The sequence below is a fragment of the Lepisma saccharinum genome, chromosome 29 (assembly GCF_977018435.1).
Source record: "Lepisma saccharinum chromosome 29, izLepSacc3.1, whole genome shotgun sequence".
Taxonomy (NCBI): domain Eukaryota; kingdom Metazoa; phylum Arthropoda; class Insecta; order Zygentoma; family Lepismatidae; genus Lepisma; species Lepisma saccharinum.
In genome coordinates, this window is record NC_139257.1 from 51266868 (window position 1) to 51289371 (window position 22504).

General features: G+C 44.8%; 1 protein-coding gene and 1 pseudogene across 1 annotated transcript; both read right to left on the reverse strand.

Annotated features, from left to right (window-relative positions):
- Nucleotides 1–8583: 8583 nt before the first annotated feature.
- Nucleotides 8584–11889, reverse strand: LOC145981490 (uncharacterized). Its single transcript, XM_083114719.1, has one exon. The coding sequence runs from the start codon at nt 11887–11889 to the stop codon at nt 8584–8586; it is 3306 nt and encodes a 1101-aa protein (XP_082970845.1).
- Nucleotides 11890–13246: 1357 nt separating this feature from the next.
- Nucleotides 13247–15229, reverse strand: LOC145981652 (large subunit ribosomal RNA; annotated as a pseudogene).
- Between the last annotated feature and the right edge of the window lie 7275 nt (nt 15230–22504).

Sequence of the window (22504 nt, forward strand, 5' to 3'; positions counted from 1 at the left end):
CCCCCAACAAAAAACTGGTAATAAAATTGTGCAGGGGACAGCTTATATATTTTGCCACCTGGTGTAAATGGAGAATCATATTCTTGGTTGGGGATGCTGTTTAATTCAAGAATTACTGAATGTTTTGGATTCTCGATTATGCCTGTTATTTCTTTTTCTGCTGTGAGCAATCTGCTTGTTACAGATTCAAGATGCTCATTGATGGTCCTAACAATCTCATCGTGCCCTGGCTTGATTTTTATTTCCACGCCAAGTTTTTTGTATTGTTGCACAATCTCTTGTAGCTGGGTGGCAAAAACAGACAAAGCATTTGCTTGATTGGATTCCATGGTCCCTAGCTGTTGCTTGATATTAGCTACAATTTGCTGTAAATTTTCAACAACTGCCAATTTTGAATTTTGAGCAGTAAGATCATGGACCTGTCTTCTGATATCCTCAAACAGGGCATGCAATTCATTAATATGTTGATTTGTTGGTAGAGTGGCCACTGTCTGAGTGAGATGTTTGATCTCTGCCTGGATATTCTTGATATCTTCTGATTTCAATATGCGATTCACTGCCCTCTTAATATTTTTAAGTTCCTGTGATGTGGGCAGATTTGATACTGTATTTTGCAAAAATTCAAGTGCCAATTTTACATTGTTTAATTCAGAAGCATCAGCCACATTTTGCATAGCATTTTGGAGCAGGGCTATATCTGCCTGAGAGGGTGTTGAATGTTGTAAAATTTCAAGTTTTGTTTGGATATCATCTATCAAATGATGAAAATGAGATAATTCAGATTCAGTGTTGAGGTTTTCAAGCTTTGTGATTTGTTGCTGGACACTAACAAGTGTATCTACAATCCCAGGCAATCGGGATTCTAGTACATTTGCCAAATCACTTTGCACTGCTGCTATTGTACCTTCAAGATGGGTTATGGAACTTTGAATTTTTCCAAAATCTTCATATGTTTCAAGTTGCAGCTTAATATTTGCTACACTCCGAGTTATTGCATTCAAAGCATCAGAAGATGGCAAATTGTTCATAAAATTTTCAAGTGTCTCAATTTTTTCTTTAACCTCGGCTATGGCATTGTTCAGAGGGTCCAGATTAGGTATTTGGAGTGACTGAATCTGTTCTTTTAGAGTGGAAATGACTAGATCAAAATCTTCTTGTGATTTTATGCTTTTGACAATTGTTTGGAGTTGTGTCTGGACATTATTAATCTGCTCCTCTAATTGCTGTTTCAATTGCTCAGAGTTGTTAGCCTGGGTCTTAAATTTGGCTTGAAGAGCTGCTACAGCTTCTTCCAAACTTTGAAAATTATCTAATGTGGCCAAATCAGTATATTTCTGAAGCAACAATTTGAGTTCAGAATCAATTTTAAGAAGAGGGTCCATGCATTGTGATTGCAAATTTGTAATTTCTAGTTGAAGACTGGCATTCAGTGTGGTTTGTAAAGCTTGTAAATCGCTTCTTAATTTCTTGACTCTGACATCAAGCATCAGAATCTCATCACTGTGATCTTCATGTCTTGTATGGCCAAATATATCATTAGGCATTTTTGTTTTAGCGGTTATTTATTATTGAATATCTAATTCTTAATTCTATAAAAAAAGGTATAAGCTTGTCATAGGATCCCGGGACCTCAATATATAAGCAGTCACCAGCAGAAACAGTATAAACAGTGCCAGAAACCATGTTTGAGTGCTTAATTCTGTAAATATTTCTCCCTACTGAAATTTTAACATCACCCTCAGGGGTTGTAATAAATTGCAATTGCCCACCTACAGGTAATTGGTAATGATATAAATTATTGTTAAATATGTACAATATTTTGCCTGTTTCATCATCAATATCTGTAAGTATGCTGTTCAGATGAATAATTAACAAGCCACTCAGTTTAGACAGCATATCAGGAGAGGGTTGTGGTGTTGGCAGATCCATAATACCTTGTTTTTTGAACCCAAATAAGTTCATAGGCATGTTTATTTATTTCAAATCATGCTCTGTAATTGGGCATTGATTCCCACTTTTCAAATCACAATGACCCCACGGTAGAGTATGTATGCCACATGATAAAATGCATCTCTTATCATCATGTGGGTCCAGAGCCACTTTTCTTACAACATTTGAAGTCAATAAGTGATCCACACTCTGAATTCTGGATTCTGATGTTCTGATTAAATTTTGGGATTTGATGCAATTTTTATAATCTTCAAATTCAAGCTCTTTTTCAACAGTTACTCTGCCAATGCCCTTGGCTTTTTTGGCAACAGCACCACTACATGTCTCAAAACTGTACATCTTGGCACTTAACCCAGCAAATTCCACAATAACATCACCAAGTGTCTCATCTTTTAACATGCCGGGTACTTTTTTGTTGTGGGGTTGAATCTTTGTATGTTCACTGGTATCAAAATATTTAAATAATTCAGGTTGTGCCATATCTTGATAAACATCTTCTGTTTTAATATCAAGAATAAAACTATCCGTGTCCATGTACATCAATTTTACATTATCACCATAAAAAGGTTTCAACACATCATAATACAATATTAACATGTGTAATTTGGCCAAATCCAATATCACAGCCCCTACATAAATAGGTTTATCAAACTTAATCTTTGTTTTTTTCATGTTGAAAAGTGCCATGTGCTCATCATAAATTCTTCTGTAATTGAAATTAGGCTTTGCAACCAATTTTTTGCTCAGGCTGGGGTCAGTAATTATTTTAACATCGGTATGTTTTCTGACATTTTCTATTGTTTTGCCATACACAGAATTGACCATCAATTTAAATAAGGCCTTATCAAATTGGCTCTTTGCAGATGTTCGAAGCTCTGTGTTTGTATCAATGTATGGCTTCAACCATCTTGAGTGCCTGAACCTCAAAACTTTGCCAAGTTTGGTCACTTGAACACCATAATGCATCAGGAACTGGAGGTTTTTGTAATATATGACATAACCTTGTTTCGGCTCCAGAGTCATCATGAGCTTCTTCTGTTTAGAGCCAGGTGAGCACTGAACCTCGGGAATTGGGGGCAGATCAGAAAATTTGTTGTGCAAATCATCAGGAATTGTCAGATCAACCTCTAAGAAGAGGCCATAGTCACTGTCATCAAAATCCTTAAGATCTTCAATATTGAAATCTTCGACCCATTCAAGCTCTGCATGTGGCAATTTTTGCATCATGGCATGACCATAGAGGCTGTTTGCATCTACATACACTATATAATTTGATGGCCGTGCTGGATCATAATCAGGCATATATTTGTTATTTGCTCTGGCATATCTCTGGGAACATTGCACCATCCCTCCTCTTATACCTTTCTCCATAAACAGATACGTATCTTGATCTTGGATCAGATCTAATTGCTTTTTGGTGTTGAAAAACGTTGCAGCCCATGCTAGGCCCGAAACACTGAAAAAATACACTGGGTCCAACCCATAATTTTGCATAGAAGATTTTCTGAATGCCTGCATTACATCAGCTAAGAGGGTCACATCAAGTTTTAAATATGCCTTGTGATAATCACCAAATGTCTGGCATTTTAAATTGTTCCACATCAATTGGGCATGGTGATAATCATCATCAGTGATTCCAGATCCTCTGATTTTGCTGTAAAACTCTTCTTGTGGTGGCAGAGAACATTCATCAAATTTAGAAAAATCTGTAACATAATCATATGGATATACACCCTTCCGCCTAATTAATTTCAGGTCCTGATTTGGAAACAATGCACGTGTGATTTTGAATTGGTCATCAGATAATTGAGTGGCCAGTGTGGCCAGGCTAGCAGATAAAATTCTGTAAGAATCAAGAAATCTTATGTGAATAGGAACATCTTTAACTTTAATTATTTTGCTAATAGCAATATATTTCTCATCATTTTCAGCTAAAATATTTAAATTCTGCTTGTCAAATCCCTCATATCTAATCAGATGATGGAAATCATAATTGGATGCTCCATGGCAAAATATGGGGACAAATCTTGGTCTCTTGATCTTAATATTACAGCTATTACACAGGGCCCTTAAGAATTTTCCATCTGTATGAGAATGGTGATGTACCTTGATATTTGCATCTGAAAATTCAGATTCACATACCGGGCATTTTTCTGCTTTGTTGAAATCTTCAATCTGTTTCTCTGTTAAAGGCAACATAGGCTCTGATTTTAATAAGATCTTAGATGCTATGTCACGGCACTCATTTTCTATTCTATGTGCAAATATTTTGATGGCATCTGGCCCCATGTATAAGTGTGGCTCACTAGCTACACCGTCCCGTATAACTGTATAACAAAAACTGGTAGGTTCATGTAGCTGGTATGGTGTAATTGAAGAATCTTCAGGATCTGGGCTACAAAATGCAAGAGGTTTGAGATTTGATTCAAAATCACAGACAATATATGCTGGGTGTTCCAACGAGGCTTCAAACTTATTGAATTTTGCTTTTTCACTTGGATTAGGCATCACCATATGAACAGGTTTATGGTTGCCACAATATTTCAGATGCTCAATTAACTTATTTTTTGCAATTTCTGCACTCTCTTCACGAACCCCATTCACCATTTTTCTACCATCAAATACAGTTAAGCATCTTCTGCACAACTTAAATATTTTTTTATATTTGTCTAGTTGTGTTCTCACCAAAGCTTCAAAATTATGTATCAGAGTGTAATGGTGTGTGTCATCCCCTTCAATTAAGAGCAGATCAATTGGAACAGCAGATTCATCATCAAGTGTACTGATTCTGAGAGGTTCTATCAAGCAATTGTCACGACCAGTGGAACAAATAAAAACGTTAATAGATAATTGTTTATCATTGATATGCCTGGCTCTTTTTTCAAATTTATCAATATTCTGAACAGACATTGGATATTCTAAACCCTCCATTGCATCATCAAATTGATGTTCATGTTGTTTGTAATAACTTATTCTCTCAGGATGCCTTGAAACTGGATACAAAGCAGCTAATATACACCACAAAAAGCATTTCTGGTCGGTATTTTCAATATTGACCACGGCTCTTTTGTTTTTAATATTATCAGGTAATGGCAGATATGTAGATCCTTGTAATGAGCTGAATTCAGAAATATTAACATATAATTTGTGTGATGAACCGCATAGGGTCCATCCAGACTCTTTTGCAGCAAATTCAGAGTGTTTAATGTTCAATTGATCCATCAAACTGCTTATTATTGTGTCTGAATTTGTATTTGAATATACAGGTACAGTTTCTGTTATGTGGGGCTGTGTAAATTTTGTGCCATTTGGTTTCTTATATTGAGTATACAATTTGAGGGACAGCTTATAAGAGCCATTTTGTGCATTTAGAATTGCCTGCACATCAGGATTTACACTGTTCAAAAAATTCTCAATGCCACATCTTGGCTCTGATACAAACCGATAATCTCTTAATTGGCTATTAAAACTGCTATGGATAGGTGGTGCATTGCGTGGCTGCTTTGCTGCTCTGGCATTAAGAGGTGCTTCGTGCTTCCTTTTCAGAGCAGATGTGGATGGTTGTGTTGATGACTGTGCAGAGCAAGTATCTTTATGTTTATATGCGAAATATTGCATGTTGTATTTTATATGGCATTTGGGGCATGTTTTTGTGGGAGTTCTGCATTTGTCTGGGTTACAAATCTTTTGGTGTCTGGCCCAATTAGAGCTAAATATATTTTTATTGCATTGGTTACAATATTTTTGTTTTGGCATTTTACTTGTTGTTTATTCTGGGCTTCAATTCAAAACTTTATACTTAACAGTTAGGTTCGGCTGTGTGATTTGTATATTTAGTGTATATACTTAATATTAATATTATTAATATTATTATTAATTTTTATCCTCGGTTTTATTATATAATTTTTTGGGTTTTAAATCAAAACTCTATGCCTATCTTATGACAGGTTGTAAGGCCAATGGCCCACAAGTGGAAATATTGATCTAAACTGACCTTCCGCAAATGCCTGCGCGGACATGCATGTCTAGCTCAATGGCCTTGTTATGTATTGATTTTTGTATAACAGGCTGGGATAGATATAAGCTTGACCCTAAATATGAGTGGATTACAATAAACAAGCTGGATATCAGGCAAAATATTGTTCAATATACCAGAAATATGAATTAAAACAAACAAGCCTGTAAGTATGAGAAACACTGTAACAACACGTCTGTTCTTCTCAAGCACTGTAACAACACGTCTGTTCTTCTCAAGCTCTCTCACAATACTGGCTGATATGCAATGCAAAATCTCTTTATATACCCCAAGCACAGATTAAAACTTCTGAAACAATAAACCAATCAGAATATAATACATCATCATATTATATCATAATTAAGCAATTAAAAAACAATACATGGCTAATAATTTGTTGCATTGGATAATAATTTGTTGCACAGCATGATGCAATAGCTCTTGCATCATAATTTGTTGCTGGTGTTGCACAGCATGATGCAAGAGCTCTTGCATTACATGTGTGTGTGTGTGTGTGTGTGTGTGTGTGTGTGGGTGTGTGTGTGTGTGTGTGTGTGTGTGTGTGTGTGTGTGTGTGTGTGTGTGGGTGGGTGGGTTTTTGGCTTAATTTCAGGTATAGCCAAAAAAATATCAATTTTTGACAAGTTTATGAACAAAAATCTGGTTGATGCAACTTTTATAAGTATAAGCAAATCAATCTGAGGAGGCTCTTCCTTTCTGAAGAGGCATTTTTACAAAAATCTTGGACTAGACAGAGTTCCACACTTGATCAAAAAGCTCATATGCTCATGTTGAGCTAGTTTTAAGTATAGCCAAACCTGCTTGAGAGGAGCTCTTCCTTTCTTGGGTTTATGCCCCCACCAAACACACTACTGGAGCGTGATGGCGTAAATTTGAGTGTGTTCCTTGATCCTTCCTGCGTCGATTAAAATCGTTTCAGGTGATAAGGGTTCATAAACACTATTACTTCGGTACTTGTTTTCACCTTAATTTGTTCGCATTCATTTACGCCATAAGGATAGCATGGGGGTGGTTTTTCTGCTATTGTCTAAAAAGTACTTACCACCTCGAGTCGGTCGGGGGTTAAAAATGTAGCTTGGAGCTTCCCGCAGCGAATCCAGTCGGTCTCCAAGGTATAACGGATTGGGGGGCTCCAGGGGGGGTAAACTTCCCCGGGACGTGCACTTTTTCCGTGATTCTTGAGAAATCTCACGCTTCACTTCACATCCGAAATTTGAAATTGTGATATCTCAGGAACCACTTTATCAAAATTCGTCACCTTTTCACAGAGTGTGGTTGACACGTTCACAAACCCGTATTTGCACAGTGGCGGACCACTCCCGATCGAAATTCGCACTTTTTGGACGCGTTTCGGACTACCGTAACGCGTGCGTGCCGAGTTTAGACCGTCTCCACGTATCGAGTCGCCCCAGACAGGGACAGAGGGAATCTCGTTAATAAATTCATGCGCGTCACTAATTGGATGACGAGGCATTTGGCTATTCTGACTGAGCCCATTAGCCCCGTCTCTTCCCTATGTTAGCATAGGTACTTTAATACTCAAGATTTTTACTGATCTTCCAACTCCTACTCCACCTTTCTCTCACCTCTGCCGGTCATACAATAGTACGACCAATAAATAAATAAATAAATAATAATAAATTAAAATAAGTTAAGTTGTATATAGATATAACTCTTTATATATGAATTTCTTGTATAATATAGATAGTTGTGTGACTCTCTTCGTCCTTTACCCTCCTTCTTTATGTATTTCTGTATTTCTGTCTAGTGCGCGCGGATCTGCGAGTTCCCCCTATGGTATCCGGGCGCTTGGCTCCCCCGAGCGCATGATTGTGTCTATCTCCCTCGTTACCGACACCACCTCTCCTCTCGTCTCTCCTTTGGGGGGGGAACCTTCTTCCGTTTGCGGGGATCTCGGATTTTCAGGTCTCCCCTCGCTTTAGCCTGGGTGACGAGGATCAACAAGTTTCACCTCTTCCCTCGTCGTTGCCAGGCACGTGGTTCCCCCCGTGAACCCTTTGGTAGTTGTCTATTTGTAGTCCAAGTGCTGATTGACAATCTTGATAGACGTTCGGATTGCCGTTAAGCTCAGCGTCATGAGGAGCTCGTTGCTGCTGATGCCCAGCTGTCTTAGCGCAGCACGTGTGATTGGAGGTAGAGCTCCTCTTGACCCCAGGACTATGGGAGTATGGATCACCCGATCGGCCTGAAGTGTGGACGCTACCACCTCGTCCAACTTCTTGTATTTATCCACCTTCTCCTTCCCCGCTTCCTTGAGTGAATTCTCAGTTTCGAACCTGACCGTCATGTCGGTAACGTACGCGACGTTATCCTTCACTAGGACGAGGTCCGGCTTAAGACGCTCCTTGGTCGCAGGTATGGAGAAGGTTTGCTCTTTAGCCACAGTGTACCCTTTTGCGGAAGCCTCTATGATGTCCCGCAGTTCATCATGACGCTTGATCCGCAGTCCTTTTGATGCTGTGCAGGCGCCTATTACGTGCCCTAGGGTCTCGGGCGCCGCATGGCATCTCCTGCACTCATCGGACTCCACCACCTTAGCGCTTTTGAGGACATGGTTGAGTCCAACCGTGTTAGATCTAAGCCTCAATAAGTCGTTGAGCTGACCGGGCTTTAGTAGTCCCTGATTGACGAGAGCTGCGTTGGCTATGGGGTCGTTGAAGAAGTTCTTGACTCCCAAGCCATGTAGTGGCTGCTGGCTCCATCGCTCCGACTCCGAACCAGTTATTAATTTTTCTGGCCGCAGCAATGGTGTCCAGCGTAACAGGTGTTTGGACGCCAGTCACTCTGGCAATGCCTTCGATTCTGGCGCCCATGCCTGTCTCTTGGAAGAGGTGTGTTACCACCTCGTCCCGCGAGTCTCTCAGTCTACAGAGATTTCCTAGTATCCCCAGCTGAATGATGGTGGTCAGGCGCGGAACGCCTAGACCACCATCGCGCTTTTTACAGTACAATAACTGATCGGTGGTGGATTCAGGTAACTTGAAGGCCCGTTTGTGGAACCTCCTGACTTCCAAGTCAATGGATTCCAGGAAGTTCTTTGAAACCCCGACATTCACCCATGCATATTGGAATTTAGGCAGGATGTTGGTGCCGATAAGTTTCGCCTTCTGGTGTGGCTTTAACTTGAGCCTGGAGGCGCGGATCAGGATCTCCTTGACCTCCCGCAGGTGATATTTGTTCGAGAGGCCTTGTGCCAGAGTGTATTGGCACCCGAGATAGTTGAAGACCTCTCCCGTTTTCACCACCTTGATGGGCATACCGCCCAGCGTGAGCTGAGGGGAACCAGTAACCCATGTTTTGTGTGTGCCTTCAATTTGAAAGGCCACACATTTCTCAGTCGAGATGCCCATGTCGAGTTTGTCAAGGAATTGACTCACTCGGGCAAGCTGGGTGTTCATTCCAGCAGCGTTGTTCGTGAAAATCACGAGATCGTCGGCGTATGCTGATGCTGCTAGTTTCTGGTTGCCCAGATCATAGCCAGCACCGGCGCCTTTGATATCCTCAATTAGCTCATCCATTACGAGGTTGAACAGGAATGGGCTCAAGCAGTCCCCTTGCTTGATCCCTCTTCGCAGCTCGATGGATTCGCCGTATACTGTTGTGCAGATTCCGTCGTACATATCTGCAATTAAGGATATCAGGTGTTGATTGACACCTTTCTTCGTCAAAGCATCAATCATTGCTGCGTGTGGAACGGTGTCAAAGGCTTTACTTATGTCCACCGCGCAGCCGGTGAGGGTTCTTCGGGCTTGCTTTTTGGCGTGGCTTATCGCTTTATCCAAGATAAAGCAGTTCGCCGCGCACCCCTCGCCCTTGACAAACCCCTTCTGCTCAGTCGTGAAACTAATGAAGCGTCGCAGGGTCTCGTCAAGAATGCCGGTGAAGGTCCGGCATACGATTGAGCTTATCGTGATGGGCCGCCAGTTCTTAACCTGGGATCTGTCCTTTCCCATCTTGGGAAGGAAGATCGTTCGGTTCTGCTTCCACCTCTTCGGAACCGAGCCCGCATATAGGATATAGTTGAAGAGGTGGGTGAGCGTTGTTGTGACCCCTAGTTGTCTCAGGTGGACCCTCCTGAGACCGTCGGGGCCTGCGGCCTTGTCTTTGAGATTGGCTAGCCTTTTACGGACACTGTCCACCGAAATCGGAAGCATCATTGCCAATCTACTCTCCTCGTCAATTCCTTTTTCTTTGAAGTTGGCTGTGAAGGAGCCTTCTTGACTCCACAGATCCTGGTAGAACTCGACGAATTCCCTGTTCCCAGGTCTGACATCCTGTTCGTCCAGAAACTCACTGGAGTTCTGAACGATGGAGTCCGCAATCTTCTGTGGACACTTTTTGAAGATTGCTTGAGTTTTGGCGTAGAGCTGGTCAGGTCTCTTGCACCTCGACTTCCTTCGCCCCTTCTTTGGTGTTGCTGTTCTTGGGGGTGGAGTGCTAGCCACCACCCCCGCCTTCAGCACACTGGTGAGCACGTCCACTATCTCTTCCAGTTTCTCACCTGCCCGTTCCTTTCCTAGGTCGAACAGCTCCCTTATTCCCCTGTCGAGTTCGCGCAAGCGTGACTCCGGGTTAGGAGGAATCCCTTCCAGGTACTCCACAAATGGTTCCGCTAGGATATTTGTGGGTCCAGGATCCTCTGGGCTGTTCACGTCTACCAATTTATCCACCATAAGATGGACATTGATAACGTATGGTTCTTCCGTGTGCTCTTTCATCTTCGGCTCCGGGTTTGGCGTTGCCGCCTCCGGTTCGGTCTCCTGAGAGGCCGGGTTCTCAAGGGAGCCTTCCCTTTCGTCTCTCCTCCCGGGGCAGTAGGGATCAATGAGTTTCACCTCTCCCCCCACTGCTGCCGGGTGCCTGGCTCCCTCGAGCTCCTCCGTTGAATCCGAGCTTGTCTCATCCGGTTCGACCAGTCTGACTGCCATTGTGGTTTTGGTGGCCTCTGGGGCTCTTTCTGGCAAGGATCGACGAGTGTCACCTCTCCCCTCTTTGCTTTCGGGGCAGCGGGGATCCACGAGTTTCACCTCTACCCCCGCTGTTGCCGATTCCTTAGAGCCCCCGAGTTCTCTCAGTTCCGCTGGGCCTCTTACTTCCTGTTCTGGATGTACCAGAGCCTGGCTCTGGTCCTCGCCTCTGCAGGCGGTGGGGGTATCGGACGGCTCGGGCCTAGGTTTATCCGGTGCTGTAAGGAGTCCCTGCTGGGCAAGGTGTCTCCTCTTGTCCCGGATTTGCCTGAGTGTTTTTGTTGGGAACGCAGCTGTTAATTCCCGCCGTCTACCCTCCGCATCGAGATCCCTCCTCTCGATTTCCAGGAAGGTATGTGTGTCCTCCACTGACCACACTTTACTCCTGGCTGGACCAGGTCTTGGAACCTTTTCTTGTGAGATCTTGACCTCGTTCCAAGCGTCAGGATGCGCCTTGCGTTGATGCTGACTTAGGCCCACCTGCTTCTGGAATGTCCTCCCGCATGGTTTCCCATCGGTAACGACTTGGCAGGCTATTACTGCGGGCGTCACTGGTCCACTTTCTACCACTGGCATGTCGGGCTGCCGACATTTCGGGGCATGGGTCTCCATCGCATGAAGCCCATCCTTCTCTTTGCCACACTTCCGACACTGGTATATCACGTCCGTCAGATGCAGCTCGCGATAATGCTTCGCTACACCCTTCTGCGACGTGAATACCAGGTGGAAATGTGTGTGGCAAGTGTACACCCCGTCCACTCTTTCGAATGGGTACACTATCCTCACCTTCTCTTCACTCCTCCTCCCCGTTTTCCTCTCTCCATCTCTCACCTCTCTCCTGCTCTCTCCTCCTCCAACCTCAACTCGCTGACTGGCTTCAGACGCATTATACTTAGTACTTTTAGTCGTGGCCATAATAGAGTCAGGAGGTTGTTTGAAGGTCGGCTCGGTTCACCGCGGCCAACCTACAGGCCCGGTTCCGGCTTTCTGTAACGATACCCACCAATGTCGCCGGCCGACATCAAGGGCTGCCTGGTCTCCGCATTCGTTACTTGGTTTTCCAGGAGCTTTCGCTCCCAGAAGTCCCTTCGCCCTATCACTCATCATAGGTTTCAGTTTTGTCCATCCTGCCTTTCCTGATCAAAGACCCGGATCCCCGGAGTATAGGGTAAATCGCCCTACTCCACCTACTCCCCAGGCTTAGCCACTGTTACGCCAAGGACCCCCAGCTTAATCAGGCCGAGGGTCGGCACCACCGAGTCTTCAGTGTTGTGGACCCCGTTCAATGAACTTGCCATGCTTCCTAGTCCTTCTCTCTCCCACCACTGCCTCTATCTCCGCTTGGCTCGTTCCCTAAGGGTTTCCTGTCACCAGTCCCCCCTGGGCAGGTCTCCTCATCCAGCCCCAGCCTTATGGATGAGGTTTTGAACAGTACTAGGCATTCTGGACTCAACATCCCCCCATGACAAAGCGAGAGTGCGGCTTCACCTACCCCCTTCGCTGTTCTGGGAGTAGGGTTTTCTGTCAGGGTTTTCTCCCTTAGCCTTTGGGTCAAAACCCGCCCGCAAGGCAGCGGGTTGTCGGGGTTTCCTCCCCTAGCCTCTGGTCCGGGGTGGTGTACACCACTAGCTCACATATCTGCAAGCCGTATCACTATCCGCCACCTGTGACCCGCTCTGTACCCTGAGGCAGGGTTCTTAAGGGAACCTTCATGCGGGGGTCAACGAGTACCATCCCTCGCCCCGTAGTACCTGGGTGCAAGGATCGACGAGTTTCACCTCTACCCTCGTAGTGCCAGGCACTTAGCTCCCTTAAGAGAGTCATAGTTACTCCCGCCGTTTACCCGCGCTTCCCTGAATTTCTTCAGCGCGACATTCAGAGCACTGGGCAGAAATCACATCCCGTCAACACCCTCTCGGGCTGTCGGGATGCTTTGTTTTAATTAAACAGTCGGATTCCCCTGGTCCGTGCCGGTTCTGAGTCGACCGTTCGTCGGCGGCCGACTCGAGGGGAGGCACGTTCCCCCCGGCGCCCCCGAGGGGGGCAAGGGGTTCGGTGCGTTCCCCTCAGAGAGCCCAGGGACGCTCGCGGAAGTCCGACGCGCGGTCCACGCTCGGGACGAGCAGGAACTGCCCGCCCCTCGCGAAGACCCACGCCGGACCGAACCCGCGGTGGCCCCCCGGGCCCCGACCGGCCCCGGTCCTCAGAGCCAATCCTTGTTCCGAAGGTACGGATCCAGATTGCCGACTTCCCTTACCCACATTAGTCTATCGTCAAGAGGCTCTTTACCTCGGAGGCCAGATGCGGATTCGGGTACGGCCAGGCCTCGGGACTCTGCTGCGCTGTTCCCACCAAGATTTTCAAGGTCCGACGGGCACCCGGGGAAACCGCACCCAACTACGGTTCTCTTAGCTTTCCCCAGTGTCCCCTTCTCCTTCTGGGAAGATTCCGGGGAGCGTAGGGGATCGCTCTGACAGAACAGACAACTCTGCCCCCGGGACCCGACGGATTCTCCTGGTGCCACCAGTTACCTGGACTTACGGACTTCGAGGGAACCCGCGACGCACTCCCGGTCCCGAGACGCGGCGGAGGGCTGGATACCCCACTTCCCTTTCGATCGCGGCCGAGACGCCGGCGCGTCGCGCTAACCACTACACCCGAAGGTGCGGTGACAGTCGCGAAACTGACCCGACGCATCGGTGGGAGTTCTCCGCGGTCTAAGGACCGGCTCACCCGCCTGCAACTGCTGTTGAGGCGGAACCCTTCTCCACGTCTGACCTCAGCGAGGTCTCATCAGATTATTTGCTACTACCACCAAGATCTGCAACGACGGCGGCTCCAGGCAGGCTCGCGCCCAGACCCTTCCACGCTCACCGCCGCGCCCTCCTACTCACCGCCGCGTCATTCTTACATAGTTGCCTATGCATGGAGCATTGCGGCGGCGGCCGGGTATAGGCACGACGCTCGATTGCCATCCATTTTCAGGGCCGGTTGCTTCGGCAGGTGAGTCGTTACACACTCCTTAGCGGATGCCGACTTCCATGGCCACCGCCCTGCTGTCTTGAGCAACCGACGCCTTTCATGGTTTGAGCAGCGTCGATTCAGGCACCTTAACCCGGCGTTTGGTTCATCCCACAGCGCCAGTCCTGCTTACCAGGAGCGGCCCACTGAGCACTCGGGTCCTGAAAAGAAGGCCCCGCTTCGCCCTAGGGGCAAGCGGGACCTCCATCCCGTTCAGAGTTTGAGAGTGGGTCGAGGCCGTTTCGGCCCCGAGGCCCCCGGTCATTCGCTTTACCGGGATGGACCCCCCTTGCGAGCGCCAGCTGTCCTGAGGGACACTTCGGAGGGAACCAGCTACTAGACGGTTCGATTGGCCTTTCGCCACTATGCTTAGCTCAGACGGTCGATTTGCACGTCAGAGGCGGTTCGGACTTCCACCAGGGTTTCCCCTGGATTCGTCCTGGCCGAGCATAGTTCACCATCTTTCGGCTCCCAGCGAGTGGGCTCTTAGGTACGATCCCCGCACCCGGAGGTGGGGGATCGCCCCGGGACTGCGCGAGGGCCCTTCGTTGAGCGACTCCGGGTCACCTCGATCGTCCCAGTCGCTTTGACTGCGCCTTCGGGTTTAGTGATTCCCTTAGACTCGCCCACGCGCTAGACTCCTTGGTCCGTGTTTCAAGACGGGTCGGATGGGCCACTCGTTGAACACCGCACGGGCCAGGGGCTCACAGTACGCCCCCCGCGAACCCCCCCGGACGACCGGGGAGACGGGGGGACACTGCCAGGCACGCCACATTGCTGCGACCTCTACGCCTTCCGTCAAGATTTTCGACGAATTTTTGAAGAATTTTCAAATTTTCAGATAGGAGGTTCCAGATAAGATCAAAAACTACATACTCAGATCTTCACCAAACGTTGCAGGGATACTTTGCATGTCAAGACACGTGGAAAAAACGTACAAGTAGAGTAAATATGTACTTCTGACCGCAACTTTGATTTCTTGACCAAACGACCACAAAAAGTTGAAAAACTCACTTTCTCTCCCCGTTCCGCGCCTCATTTATTGCGCTGACGATGTTTCACGGGGACAAAAAGGCAGTGATGAGTGAAAGATGAGCTCTCATTCTCTCATCCTTCTCATCTTTCTCATCTTTCTCATTGTTCTCTCATTCTCTTTTTATTCTCCTCTCATCCTCTTATTTTTTTTTTATTCTCTTATTTTTTTATTCTCTTATTTTCTTATTTTTTGAAAGATGAGTGCATCTTATCGTAATTTTCCAAGTCTGGGACCAAATGTTTATATATCGTGACCTACGTAAACCTCTCCTCTCATTCTCTCATTCTCTCATTTTCTTATTTTTTGAAAGATGAGTGCACTTTATCGTAATTTTCCAAGTTTGGGACCAAATGTTTATATATTGTGACCTACGTAAACCTCTTCTCTTATCCTCTTATTCTCTCAATCTCTCAATCTCTCAATCTCTCAATCTCTCATTCTCTCTACCTTTAGAATATTGTCGTCAACATTAGAGATGAAGTTGGAGTGCTGGAATCAACGGGGCCAAATGTTTATATATATCGTGATCTTCGTAAACCTCTTCTCTCGGGGAGGGAACGATGCGGCATATACACACGCGGGCGCTCTCATCTTCTTATTCTCTTATTCTCTCATCTTCTCATCTTCTCATCTTCTTATTTTTTGAAAGATGAGCGCACCTTATCGTAATTTTCCAAGTCCGGGACCCAAATGTTTATATATATCGTGACCTTCGTAAACCTCTCTCTCGGGGGAAGAATGTGGCATATACACACGCACGCGCGTGCGCGTATGCCCGTATTGTAACACAAACAAACAAACAAAATAATAATTGTTGTTTTTTAGGATACCTGGCCCCTATAACCTCGCCAGGGGTGCGTGGTAACGGCGAAATCATCACGAGTTTAGATTTGTACTGCGAATGTTGTCAAAAATTTAATCAATGTTGTTTATTCTCGATGCTAGAATCTTACATAGATTATTCTCTAAAAACGAAAATCGATAATCCTATGCCAAGCCCCCAAGGCATTCAGGCAATTTCTAATGTTCGCGTGGATAGCGACGCTCGGTAGAATTTTTCCTGTCCCTGTGGAGAAATTGTGTTTCGTCGCCCAATGTAACATTTTCATCACGGACCAAACTATCCACAGCAACCCCTCCCCGAACCCATTCACCTTGTATCCTCTTTCGCCCGAAGAGATTCTATTTTTTTCAGTTTTCCCACGGTTCTGAATAAAGAATCTATTACATCCCCGATAACAATAGAATCAGAAGCGGATGCGGCGGAAGCAAACACAGCAGCATCTTCCGCTTTTTGAGTTTTGTGCTGGGAATTGTTTGTTTCACACACCACACCCTGACGGGGCGTGGAATAGAGGCCGAGGGGAAATAATCGACAATACATGCATGGGTGGAACTATCAACGTCTCGTTTATTGTTATTTGTCCCCTACAGGATATTGTGCACATCACAAAAATCTTTTGTTGAAAAAAATATGGCATGAATGAATTAGTTAACAAGGGTTTTATTTGCTAGGATATTGACCATAGCCCTCATTGTGTTTTCACCAAAGAGAGTCGCGTGGAGTAGGGAGGAGAGAAGGAGAAAAAAAAGAGGAGTTCCTATATAACGTACTAGTTTCTTCTTTTGTACATCATTATCATAGTGAACGTCAATCGTGGCAGTTCAGTATTTTTTAATTTGTTTATCTGGCAGTATACATATATATCATCGTGGAAGTTTTAGTGAGCTACAAGTTTTTATTTTGAAGTTTTTCTATCTCTCTTGAAGGGTGAACATCAATCGTGACAGTTCAGTATTCTTAATTGTTTGTCTGGCAGTATACATATATATCATCGTGGAAGTTTTAGTGAGCTACAAGTTTTTATTTTGAAGTCTCTCTCCACCTCTCTTGAAAGGTAAGTTTTTATTTTCATGATATATTAATATTTTTGTTTTGCGTCTGACACACACATATTCAGAGGAGCCATAAAAAATTGACACACACTTACATGTCCCATATTTTTAACCTCCTACAACAGTGCACACACACACATACATACATACATACTGTTCGCCTCTAATATATATGTGGAAGAAAAAAAATGTCGAGCATTTTTTCAATTTTTTTTTCTTCTGTTTCAGTGCGCTTTCCACTACCACTACCACAACCCCCCCAAAAAAATTTCTCTGTATATATAAATAACAGAGAGAAAAAATGGAACCGCAACCAGGTCCCTCCGGTTTTTGCGAGAAAGTGGCATGTTGCAACTGTGGAAAGTTGATTTCTAAACCTAATATTGCCAGGCATTTGAAAAAATGTCGTCTACCGAAACATGATGACGCCCCCCCGGCAAAGAAACCTCGCATTGATGAGCATGAAGGCGGTGCTTTGAATAAAAGTGCACGCATCATAACATATAAATCTGGAAGCGATGAAAAGTGTGACTCGAGCATCTTCCTCAACAATGTGAAATCTCTGGTAGTCGATAAATTACGTGATTGCCTCGTCAATGTTGCAATTAAAATTCATCTCGTCTTGACCCTGCTGTATGAGAAAGTTGTCTCGTCCGAGTCAAGTACTTTTAGCTTTTACGTAGGGTGTGAAGCCTTACACGATGACAATAACGAGGATCTTGACGAGATAGTGACACGGCTATTTGATCACCTGACACAAAAACAAGAAGAGTTTGAAGGTAGAGGAAGTGGATGGAGTCTTTGCGGTCGCAGCCACATGTTAGAACTTCGAGTCTGCAATTTCAAACCATTACGCAGCGCTCAAAAAAAAACAAAAAACAAAAAAAAAGCAAAATGCAGTGTTGAACATACAAAGTAATGATCAGAAGAGTTTCTTATGGTCTGTCATCGCCGCATTACACCCAGCTAATAATAATGACCCCCAACGTCTATCCAATTACAGAGGATACGAGGGAAGATACGAGAATATGATGAGAGGAATTTCCTATCCTGTGCCCCTGAATAAGATCAATCAATTTGAAAAAAACTATAGAGAGGAAAAAGGAAAAGATATCAATATTTCTGTGTTTGGGGTTGACGATTGCGACAACATTCGTGTGTTAAGACCTGCGAGAAGCCAGAATAATGTAATTCGACTCTTGCTTGTAGATGGCCGTTACAGTTTGATACGGAATTTCTCAGGATTAGTAGGAAGACAGATCAGCAAGCATCACGATAAGATCGAAATTTGCGATCGGTGTTTGAGAATTTTTCGCGGAGGTAAAAAGATGAGAGAACCGCACAAGTGTTTTGGCTCTGTGAATGCAGAACCCGAAGATGTCATGCCGGAACCCGGAACCAAGATGAAATTTCAGAAACACCAGGCTCTTCTCCACCATCCCGTCGTCCTTTATGCCGACTTTGAAAGCTTCCAAGTTCCCATGACGTTTTGCGACCCTGATCCCTCTACCTCAAGCACGACCCAAATTTTTCACTACGAGCCTTGCAGTTTCTCCATCTATGGAGAAAAATTGAATGATGTCATCTTGTATTGCGGACCCGATGCGGCAAAACATTTTGTTGAGAAGATAGCGGAATGCGCGAGAGAACTTGCACCCAGCCTGAAAGGCTCTTACGTTTCTCCACCTGCTCTCACAACAGAACAACAACAGAGACATGACGCGGCGACAAGATGCGAGGAGTGTAACCAGGCTTTCACCGCCGAAAATTACAAGGTCGTCCACCATAACCACCAGAATGGGTTATTTCTAAGCACCATCTGTAATTCGTGCAATCTTAAAATTAAGGAGTCGCATTTTGTTGCCGTGTTTCTGCACTACACGGAGAAGTACGACACACATCTCTTCGTCAAAGAGCTCCACAACATAACTTCTCGAATCAGCATCATCCCGAGAACAAGCGAGAAATATATTGTGGTGAGAGTGTGGATCCCTCTCCAAGAAGGAGGAAGTGTGGAAGTGCGAATTCTGGACTCGTACAATTTCCTGTCCTCCAGCCTCGCAAGCCTTGCAGCTCAACTTGGCGACGAAGATCTTGTGGCCACCAAGCAAATGTGTTTTTCGGGGGGAGATGAGAATTTGAATCTGTTGCGTCGCAAGGGCGTCTACCCCTACGAGTACGTCAACAATTTCGAGAAATTTGACGAGACGGAACTTCCACCCCGGGAGGTATTTTATTCTTCTCTCACAGAGGACGTCTGTTCCGAAGAGGACTACGAACACGCTCGTAGTGTGTGGACGGCATTCAATTGCCAAACTTTTCGCGATTATCACGATCTCTATCTGAAATTGGACGTGACACTTCTGATGGATATTTTCGAATCGTTTCGTAAGAGATGCATCGCGATATACAAGTTGGATCCTGCGTATTTCTTCACCACACCGGGATTGACTTGGGAATCGATGATGAAATACACCAACGTGGAACTGGGCCTCATCGCAGAGAAGGAACAGTATGCTTTCATGGAGAGTGCGATACGGGGTGGCATCGTCCAATGTCCCCGACGCCATGCTCAAGCAAACAATCCTCATACGCCTGGTTACGATGCATCGAAACCCAACACCTATATTGTCTACTGGGATGTCAACAACCTGTACGGCCACTCCATGTCCCAGTGTCTTCCCATCAGCGACTACGGGTGGATGACCGAAGAGGAACTCTCCTGCGAAGATTTTCTTAACTGGAGCGAAGATAATGAATGGGGCTGTTTCTTGGAAGTGGATCTCGATTATCCCGAAACGCTTCACGAGAAACATCACGGATTGGCCCTGGCCCCCACCAAGGAGAAGCCACCTGGAGGATCGGAGCCAAAACTCATACTAAGCATGGAGAACAAGCGGAATTACGTTCTGCACTACCGACTCCTCCAATTTTACATAAGTCACGGCTTGCAGTTGAAGAAAGTTCATAGAGGATTGAAGTTCCGACAGAGCAAGTGGCTCGAACCGTACATAGCCGAGAACACGCGGCGCAGAGTGCAATCGACATCGCCTGCAGACAAGGATCTGTACAAACTGTTCAATAACGCCATCTACGGCAAGACGATGGAGAACGTGCGTAATTACATCGACGCAACGTTGGTCACGGACGAAAAGAAATTTGAGAAGATCGTCGCGTCACCCTACTTCAAAAACTTCACTATTTTCAACGAGAATCTAGTATTTGTTGAGAGGAACAAGAAGCAAGTGATGCTCAACAAGCCGATTGCCATAGGTGCCACTGTCCTTGAACTATCAAAATTGCACATGTACCAATCGTACTACGATCAGTTTCAACCCTTTTATGGAGATAACATCCAAATATGTTACACTGATACGGATAGCTTCATTTTTCTAATCCAAACACCAAGCCTCGAACATGATCTGACTAGGATGAAGCATCTGTTTGATTTTAGCAACTTACCATCAGGCCATCACTTGTATTCGACAGAAAACAAAATGACGATTGGAAAGTTCAAAGATGAAGCGGCTGGTAATTACAGCAGGGAATTTGCGGGGCTTCGTGCCAAAATGTACTGTGTAAAGATTACAGAAGAAAAAGAGATCAAGAAGGCGAAGGGGGTGGGAAAAATAAGTACCAGCAAATTTAGCATGCAAGACTACAAAGAATGCCTTTTTCATGGTAAAAGGCAACTCAGCACCGATCATCGCATTGCAAGTAAATTGCATGATTTGCACACGACGCGCGTAACCAAGGTCGCATTGGATGCAACGGACAACAAGTTACGTGTTCTCGATTGTCAAATCCACACGCGAGAGTGGGGGCACTACAATAAAAGCGATAAATGTGGCCTGTGTTAACCGTAACCCCATAGCCATGAAGTTCGCTGTGTTTTTGCCATTCTTCTTCAAAAACAGACAGAGGAAAAGAATGAAAGAGGGAGCCCTCGGGCGATGAAAAATAAGAGTTGAATTTAATGAGCCTCGGTTTGAGCGGGCTTAACAACATAATAACAGGTTGCAACTTTTCATCGCCCGAGGGCTCCCCCTTTCATTCTCTTCCTCCGTATGTTTTGAAGAATAGCAAAAAGCACGATGTGTTAAATAACTAACAAGAACAATGAATCTCTTTGGTTTTCGCAAACAAAGCAACATGGACACTGCAGCACCAAATTTCAATAACCTCTTACCTTCCGTGTTACCTAAACTCAATGGTTTACTGATTGTTCATCTCAACAGCATTTGGACGGAAATAAATAACGATGTGGGCAAGATGTTTTATGTTTTTAATAACAATTTACATTTCTACGAAATTCCGATCGACGGGAAACTTCAAATCACCGTGAATCCGGAGAACGCAGGCGAAATCAAAATTTCTACCGGCAAGAACATTTTTCGAATCAAGCACGACAAGATGCTTTCTAACATTACGTACGATGTGTCTGCAGGAGATTACCTGTACGTGGAACTCCTCGGAGACTATGACAAACTTATTCCTCTCTTCATAGAATTACGAATCGTCTATCCTATTATAAATAACCGTTAACCAAAAATGCCTAACGACATTTTCGGCAACACCAAGCGTGTAGACCACGCAGAAGAGATTCTCATGTTGGACATTCGAGTTAAGAAGTTGAGGACCGATTTGATCGCTTTGCAGGAAACCTTAAACAAAAGTTTAGAGTCGGAAATCGCTACGCTCCAAACGCAATGTCTCGACCCTATTCTGAAAATCGATTCCGAACTGAAAACGCTCATAAAAAATTATGTCGACGTACCTTCTTACGACAGCGTTCAAAATATACAGTTGAGCATGGATTCGCTTCAAAATGATTTGGCCAAATTACAGCAATTTCAATCGAAAAATGAAGATTTGGAAAAATTGAAACTCGAAATCGAAGAGCGAACTTCCGCAATAGAAAAGAATTTCTCTGAACTTCAAACCGTCGTGAATGATATTGATATAGAACGCTTGCAGGTCGTTGTTTCTAAATTACAAGAAGAATTCACCGGCACGTTGGAAGAAATCAAATCCAAGTTGCAGACTTTGGAAGATACAATGACGAACCTACCATCGTCGGACGAACTGCAGGTCATCGGTAAAAGCGTCGCGAACATAAAAATTCAACTGGAGGCTTATCAAGATTTCGAACACATTCAAACCACCATCGCTACGCTTCAGGCGTCTCTGGAGTTGATCAACGAAGAAATTAAAAATATTCACGCTGAAGCAAGTGTGTTGACGAGTATTCAGGACACGTTAAGCACGGTTCAGCAGAAGATCCAATATTTGGAAAATTTGAACGTCGAATCCAATCTTACTCATTTTCATCACGTACTGGACAACATACAGGGTGACTTGGAATCGTTACGAACAAGCGTGCCTTCAAGCGAAGATTTGGAAAAATTGAAAACGGCGGTGACGGCACTATCCGATTCGAGTGACATCAAAAGTTCGTTGAGCGATCTCGAGAGTAGGGTGGCCAATCTCCCTACCTCCAAAGAATTACATGCTTTGAAAAGGAACATATCACGTATGCTGAAACGACTGGAAACAGAAACGGCGAACGTGGAACAG